The sequence below is a fragment of the Amphiura filiformis genome, chromosome 2 (assembly GCF_039555335.1).
Source record: "Amphiura filiformis chromosome 2, Afil_fr2py, whole genome shotgun sequence".
Classification (NCBI taxonomy): domain Eukaryota; kingdom Metazoa; phylum Echinodermata; class Ophiuroidea; order Amphilepidida; family Amphiuridae; genus Amphiura; species Amphiura filiformis.
This window is the reverse complement of record NC_092629.1, coordinates 37,029,025-37,037,691: the sequence shown is the minus strand read 5'-3', so window position 1 is coordinate 37,037,691 and position 8,667 is coordinate 37,029,025. Positions and strand designations below refer to the sequence as shown.

At 36.5% G+C, this 8,667-nt stretch overlaps 1 protein-coding gene across 1 annotated transcript; it reads left to right on the top strand.

Annotated features, from left to right (window-relative positions):
* Nucleotides 1-1,009: 1,009 nt before the first annotated feature.
* On the top strand, nucleotides 1,010-7,237 carry LOC140140446 (metabotropic glutamate receptor 8-like). Its single transcript, XM_072162209.1, has 2 exons — nucleotides 1,010-2,815; nucleotides 6,737-7,237. Exons 1-2 carry the CDS (start codon nucleotides 1,010-1,012, stop codon nucleotides 7,235-7,237), a joined length of 2,307 nt encoding a protein of 768 aa, XP_072018310.1.
* The last annotated feature ends 1,430 nt before the right edge of the window (nucleotides 7,238-8,667 follow it).

The window sequence follows — 8,667 nt, the reverse complement described above, 5'->3', positions numbered from 1 at the left end:
GATTCGGTTGACAGGTTGCGAAGAAATGAGCAGGACCGGTAATTAAAATGTCATTTAACAGAGAAAATGTGAAATAAAAATCAAACAATTAAATATTTTGCAATTCGCAATTTTGGAGGCGGGAAGGAAACATCAGTAAAGTCGATTGTGAAGGTGCCCAATGAAACAAATAATATAATCAAAAGAAAATAAATAAATATAAATACAAAAAAACTATTAAAGGAGAATTTCGTGATCCTAGCATCCTCTTTTAATGACATTTTTCAGTACATTTCCACGTAAAAAGTATATTCCCAAAATTTCAGTTGATTCCGATTTTGAGTTATGTGTATTACACTGCTCTATAGACAATACGTTGTAATTTCGTTCTGGTGCACCAGAACGAAATTCAAATTTCGCGATATCTTTGCTAAACGAATTAATCTGCAAGAAATATTTTGTACATAAAAACATTATGTAGCCAGAGTATTCCAGTGATATAAAAATCTCAACTTTTTTGAGAAAAGTGGGGGGATGAGGCTGTGGATCACGAAATGCCCTTTTAAATACAATCAAATTAAATACTATTCTCTTATCCGAGCGATATAAATCCCTCCCCCTTATAATTCCTCCTGGGGCTGATAGCAAGCGCGATTACATCATGCATATTCATAGATTACATGGGTGATTTTAATATCAAAGCAAATAATCAAACCCCATGGACAAATTCCACCAACGACAATGTCATGAAAAAGGTGCTGCTATTTTGATCTAGACGTCGATTCGTTTGTATCGTCACATTTTTCTTGTGGAGAAAATGTATTTGATGATGTGGTCACAACTTGTAATCGCAACTATCCTTCTAATTCAGACCGCGCAAAGTTTGAACACAAGTTTTGTGCAAAGTGTTTGTGAAATTCATCAAAAAGACGGTGATTATATCATTGGTGGACTCTTTTCGCCCTATGGCTACGCTTCAACAACTTGTGATGGGGAAATAAAAGACTTCATTATAGGTATGATCGAATCTATGACTTACGCTATAGAATCCATCAACAATCAAAGTGATTTGTTATCTGGTGTTGATTTGGGATATGAAATACGAAATGCTTGTAATGATGAAGATATTACATTGTGGACAATGCTGACGATGACTACTTCAGTTGGTAGATATGAATATACAGAAACGTGTCCTGATCAAAATCGAACCAATACAGGCAAAGTCATAGGTATTGTTGGGCCCACATCAAGCAAGACAAGTATTATTGCTGCAAAAGCAGGTAGAGTAGCGACGGTCCCGCATATTTCATACTGGGCAACGAGTGACGAACTGAGCGATTCGGACAGATTTCCCTTCTTTTTCCGCACTGTTCCTCCTGATAAATTTCAGGTAAAGGCGATTGTTGACATTTTACAACATTTCAACTGGAAGTACATCGCGTTGTTTTATTCTTTAGATTCTTACGGAATACATGGTGCACGACAAATTGTACGGTTAGCTGAGATTTATGATATTTGTATCGCAATCAACGTTCCCGTTACATTGGCAGCCTCTGAAAGAGAAATCGAAGACATAGAAGAAAAACTTTCGGAACACGATAAAGTGACAGTTATTGTATCTTTCGCTGCATCTGAGAGTGCAGTGGCTGTTCTCCAAGCTGTCAAGAAGTTAGAAACAACCAGACATTATACTTTCGTCAGTAGCGATGGCTGGAATCCAACAATAGACTTTGTTGATGTTTCGAAGAGTGGACTCTTCATAAATGCTCGAAGTGCTTTGCCTGATACCTTCCCGGAGTATTACAGTGAACTACCAAACAATCAGCAGCACACAAGTACGTGGTATCAAGAAGGCCTTCGACAAACGCGAGTCGCAGAAAATTGTACCGGCGATTGGGCTTCCTGTCCCGGTTTGAAGGTTCATTATAACACACAACAAGTGATAAGTGCGGTCTATGCGATAGCCTATGCGTTAAACGCGAGCTTGCAAGAATATCACCGTCGAAATGGATCCGCTGACCGACCCATTGATGGATGGCTTTTGAGAAAGAAACTTCTTGAAGTATCCGTTCCATCTGCAGGTGACACTTATTTTCAATTTGATGAAAACGGAGAGGTACCTGGATCGTACCAAATCAACAGCTGGCAAATTAAAAACGGTGTTTATGATTTAGTAGATATTGGCAAGTGGGAGACTCATCTCCACGTTGAAGAGGATGAAATTCAATGGACAACAAAGGATGGAAAAGTGCCGATTTCTCTTTGTATCGAAACATGTCAGCCCGGTTACATCGAGGTTCCACTGAAGAAGAAGTGTTGTTGGGGTTGTCAGAAATGCAATGACTATGCCATTGTTGTGAATAAGAACAATGCTTCAGTATGCAAAGACTGTCCCGTAAAAGAGTGGCCAAATGGTGATTTCAAAGCATGTGTACCTATACATCCATCTTTCCTCGGCTATCATGATCTAGTTTTTATACTCTCAGTAGCTGTTGCTGGTTTAGGGGTTGTTCTCACTGTCTTAGCAGCTGTTGGACTATGCTACTACTCTGAACATTCTCTCATTAAAGCAAGCGGTAGAGAGCTATGTGGCATAAACTTAATCGGACTAGGATTTTTCTGCGTCGTCGTCGCCTTGCTTTTTTTCAGACCTACACATATTACATGTGTGGTCATTGATGTCTGCATATCAACGTCGTTTTGCATTTCCTTTGCACCGGTACTCCTCAAGGTCAATCGTATTTGGAGGATCTTCAACCTGAAGCTCGGCAAGACACTCCGTTATGGCAGTCCGAAGACCCAAGTCATCATCGCTTCTTGCATCATCATGGTAGAGGTATTGTTTGCATATCATTGTTCTCTTAACCCTTGTCTAATTCAAGCATTGTTTATAGAACTTATCGAACATTTTTACAGTATTTCTAACAGGAAATGATATATGGGAAACCACTATAAAGTTTCATGCCCATAATAGAATATATTTTTACAAAATGGCCAGGATTTTGGTGTGAGGGGCAAAGCCAAATTTTCGTCCCTATTTAGGGAAAAGGCCAGATTTGTTTAATGAGTGACAAAGGGCTTGAAATAAAAAAAAGAGGCTAACACTTAAAAGCATGGTCCGAAAATGTAAACAAAAATGAAAACAGAAACCGAAAAGTCAGTTTACAAAGTTCATTAAACGGTATTTAGTTGGTGTTTAGAATGTCACGCTAATCATTAATTACCATGTCTATTGTACAGTCAACAGATTGAAAGATAAGCTAAAGCGAGTGATTTTGTTCGTGCATGTTTCTGTGATAACTTGACATATTGAAATCCGTCAAAAATGATAGCACAGTGTGGCTAAACACTCAATTATTTCATTTTTGGTGAAACCTAGTAACATTACAATACCACGTATGGTTGCAGAAGGTATCATAGAAATAATGTAGATAAAAATTATGGCGATAACACCATACACGAAAAAACAATATATTTGTTGCAAAAATGACAACATAGTACATAGCTTTTCCGGTGAAATTTTGTGAATATATAGAGGTTGTGCGTCAAATTATTGATTGATTCCAAACAAAGGATTTGAACTGGTGTCCGTCACCGTAATCATGGCGCAGTGCAGTCCATTCAATCAAATGTTGTCATCAACCTATTTGATCATAGTGCATTTGTTATGTGTGTGAGACGAACTGTCGCGGTAGATTGCAATCATGCTTTTGTTGAATACATTTGAGTAGTCCGCCATATCTACGGTATGATACATCATATGCACTCGTCGCAAACTCGTCGCTCACAAATTCAATAGCTACATTACTTTATTGACATGTTTATAATCTGCAGCCAAATTGAGAGCAAAATCGGGACATGCTTAAGTAATATATGGCCTCTGTCACTAAACGTGAACAAAATTAAAACGCTTGCAAAGTACATTTGTAACAATATTACAATAATTATCCATATAGTATCAGCTTTAAGATGAAGTATAATTTTTAGGCAATAAAGTCAAAACTATGCGTAACCTTTTGTTCAAGATTAAAAGAAAAGATTCTCCTAATTGTGTTAATTCATTTCTTTTATGAATGTGATTCTGTTAAACCCATTTGGAAAGACTTGGTTAAGATCATTAGAGACAGGCATGATATTGATTTTTCTATTTCATCCTTCGATATAATATTTGGTATCCAAGATGATAAATTCATTACTTACCTTTTATTGTGTATTAAATATTATCTTTATGTTTGCAAATTTCAGGACAAAATCCCTAATTTTATTAATTGTGTTAATTTCATTAAAAAGAAACAGAATATTATATTGCCAAAAGGCACGATAAGCTCTCCTCACATTATACAAAATGGAAATTTGATCTGTAATCTGTTTTATAAATATTTGTTCTCTGTGAGCCAGGACTGTTTATTATTGTGTAACATACTACAAATGAAATGCATCATTTTGTATCTTTTTATGTTATATAACCTTTGTTATTTATTTGATTGTGATTTTTTGTTGATTCTGATGATTTAAAAAAAACAAAAGCACAGGGCATCTCGGTGACTTGTGGAAAATATAATTAAAAAAATATGCGTAATCTTAACAAGCAAAATAAAATACACCTGCAACTAATGCTCAAACTTCATCCCACAAGCAATAAAGAACAAATGTGACGTGTCATGTCAAAAGCAAACACTTTTGGGCAGGTTATAAATTTTGAGGTTTTCACATATCATAACTATAGAGATATTTTTTTTAAATATTTCAATGTTTATAATTTTTATTCATTTCAGCAAACAAATTAATTTTGTTCCACAATGCCGTTTCCCCAATGAATTTGGACATTCCTGAGCGAAGATATTGAGGTCGTAAGTTATGGTATTATAAAATTGGAAATTGAGATATCGGCCTTTAAAAATATTATTGACAATATTGAGAGTAGGAATTACCTTGATAATGTCTCAAAAAATACAGGATGCCAGATACATTCCGGTCTGAAACTATCAGACAATATTTTAAACATTATTAACATCACAAATTCGCAACAAACCCAAATTGTGAAAAAATCACCCCCGGGCAGATTTTTGGCTATTTCTCCATTTATGATCCTGCCCAAAAGTGTCTGCTTTTGAAATGACACGTCACATATTATTCCCCATATAAGGATTCATTCAACAATTATTTATTACGTAAATTTGCTGTTTAGTGTTTTTAAACACTAAACAGCAAATTTACGTAATAAATAATCCATTTTGATATTCAAATAGTTAAAACTATTTGAATATCAAAATGAATTGTTCAAAATCTTACTAAAAGCATCAAGTTTTTTTTAATCTAATAATAACATTGACTCATTTGGGCGTACCATCTGAAACAAATCTTAAAACTACCATTTTATCCATTCATTAACATAATAGTAAAAATTGACCCTCTAAACTCAATAAAGATATTGTTAAAATGATCATGTTACCTACGAATACCCGAGTTTCTTCACGTATCATTAAATAAAGCGTTAGGTGTATGCCTATAGTTCCTTATATTCCAGAAAACAGACATCCCACGCTTTCTTATACAATATGTAAATTGATTCATATCCATTTGTTAAACAAATACAGAAACTGACGTAAACTTCATTTTCAAACATGAACTAGCATAAATTTAATAAGATCACATTGTTCGCGTTATAAAAAAATGAAAACAAATATTTCCTGGCTGAGCTAGCATTTTCCTAACACCCTGTGGTTTACAATACACGAAAAAAAAAAGCATTAATGGAAAATTATACCATTTGTTTTAGATAGATTAGTATTACGATATTGAAAGCATCCTCGTGGTATTCGTTGGTAACATTGGGTTATGATGTCATATTAACTGTCACACGTCCATGATTTTTTTTTCAAGATTAGTAATGGCACTTTTTGTTCCTATAAGGTAAACATCCCTACAACCAATTGGCAAAAGGAAACAAAAACATGTGGAGGCATTTCTATTTTGGACTTTGAAAAAGGACCTGTGTAAACTTTAGATTGGATTCAACCATTTACATTCCCCAAAAAATATATTGGGGGTGGGGTTGTTGAAGATACTTTAATACGAAAGGTCAAGATTTTCAAATGATCATCGGCTTTTCCTCCCAGCTACATATACTTTAAGTACATATCAGTAGATTTTTATTTTGAGGACGGTTAAATATGAAAAAATAAAAAAAATATCCATCTTTAATAATTTGCCATAAAACGTGTTTTATATCGCCAATTTAAAAAAAAATCAAAATTACATGATATCAGAAGGACATTCCTCGTATTCAAAATGCAATTCGATATGTCTGATGTGCACTCCCCGGGTGCACTCATGTGATATCATGTCCCACAAAAATAGTGTGCAAACGTTGATATTCGATCCCTTAAAGGAGTATTTCGTGATCCTAGCATCTTCTTTTTATGACATATTTCAGTAGATATCCACGAATAAAGCTTATTCCCAAAATTTCAGTTGCTTCCGATCGTGCGTTTGCGAGTTATGCATGATTATGTATATTGCACTGCTCCATAGACAATACGTTGTAATTTCGTTTGGTGCACCAGAACGAAATTCAAATTTCACGATATCTTTGCTAAACGAATTAATCTGCAAGAAATATTTTGTACATAAACATTATGTAGCCAGAGGTTTCCAGTGATATAAAAATCTCAACTTTTTTTGAGAAAAGTGGGGGATGAGGCTGTCACGAAATGCCCCTTTAAGTTATGTGCCTTTCTCCCTTCCTGTCTCTCAGGTACTTGTGGCAATCTCGTCGATATTCTTTGCTCCATCAACACCAGATCTTTTGATTCCTCCTCGACGCAAGCCATATTTGGAAATCTTCTGCCAATTCGGTTATGGTTTCTACGCATCTTGTGCCTACAATGCCGTTGTCATTGTTGCATGCTGTTACTACGCCTTCAGAGCTCGTGGTGTTCCAGATAATTTCAATGAATCCAAGTTCATCGCTGTTAGCGTTTATTCTACATTGATAGTTTGTCTCGCTGCCATACCAGTCTACATTACAGCCACTGATGTTGCACAGAAGATTGGCGCTTTGAGTGTACCGTTGCTGTACAATACTTACCTTTCCTTGTGCTGCTTATACCTGCCAAAAATATACGCGATTCATTATAAGAGCATGGATAATGATCAAGGGTCTATGATCAAAGTGAAGGTGTTCAGAAGTAACTCTCAGTCACGCGTGAGTCCCCCTCCCACGGGCCCGCCCACGGGACACCCAGTGACAATCTAAGACGGGAGACCGGGAGTGTGCACGTGCTACGTTTCTTTCGGGATCAGGACATAAGAGGGATTAAATAGGAGGCAGTGGTGTAGATTTCTTTTCGACATAGGGGAAGGAGGGGCGATAGGGTTGGATTTTGTTTTATTATAAAAGCATGGATAATGATCAAGGGTCTATGATCAAAGTGAAGGTGTTCAGAAGTTACTCCCAGTCCCCATCCCACGGGACACCCAGTGACAACTTGAGACGTGAGGGACCAGGAGTGTGCAAGAGCACGTGCTACTTTTTCTTTGGGATCAAGACATGAGAGGGATTAAATTGGAGGGAGTGGGCAGTGGCGTAGATTTCTTTTCGACCTGGGGAGGGGATTTTTATGCAGTATAGTGAAGCCAGCACCTTTTGACGGAAGAATAAGTTTTTGGTGCAAAGCGCGCAAAAAATCTAACCATAATTATTGAAGTCAAACTGGTGAAATTATACGCATGGTGCAAAATTGGAATAAATGCTCGCAAAGCACGCTAAAATTTGCACGTTTTAGGCTAAAAATGACTAAAAATGAGATTAACTTGGTCAACATGTGGGAATGATTGTATGGACCATCCCCCTTATCAATATATTGGGGGGGGGAGGGGGATTTATAGAATAGACACTAGATATTAATGCAACAACGTGAATAAGTTGATAAAGAAACCTATGTTAAACATAGTTTAAAATATTTGTACATATTAGTGTTATAGCAGTGGGTATTGTCCAGGTCTAGAATTGAACATTATAAAGCGTTTAGAAAATTTAACAAATTATCACACAAAACAACCGTCTCCTAAATTTTCTTATTCGGTTTAAAAAAACGTTTACGCCAAAAGTAGTTAAACTTATTGTAGATCCATCCTTTTTGCTCATTCTAGTGATAAAATTTTCACCCAGCGCCTTACCCGATGAGAGGACCGACCATCAAAAATGACCATGATAGGGTGGCGCACAGTGACATCGCCCCGATATCTTCATAGTAGAAATCGCCATGGTAGGTTGAATCCACAGCCACCTATGACCATTTTATTCGGACCTTATGAGATGCATATTATTAGCGAAGTGACTTGACTAAGGCTACTGACAAGAGACGGGTAATTGATTTTTCGCTCTGTGAGCAAGCTTGTATACGACATTGTCGTCAATGGTTATACTCTCTCCACTTGAGTGAGTGCCGCTATAGCCTGCTGCGCGCTGTAGTCCATATAGGACCAACGCAATATAAAATTGAGAGTTTTGGTCAAATTTTGACTTCAAAGCGCACGGCCAATTTTCAAAGCGCACGCTAACGACTATAATATCTGTTCAACAGGTATTTTCAAGTGTATGAGACCACATCTGGTTTCTTGAGAAAAATTCATTTACGGAGATATTCATCATTTTGTAACACAGTATCCGAAGATTTTCGTCTG

What these genes read in the sequence shown, in the direction of transcription:
- LOC140140446 (XM_072162209.1), top strand. Translation starts at nt 1,010, where the DNA reads ATGACTTACGCTATAGAATCCATCAACAATCAAAGTGATTTGTTATCT. An exon ending in CTTGCATCATCATGGTAGAG is followed by an intron (nt 2,816 to 6,736) that starts GTATTGTTTGCA and finishes CCTGTCTCTCAG; the next exon opens with GTACTTGTGGCAATCTCGTC.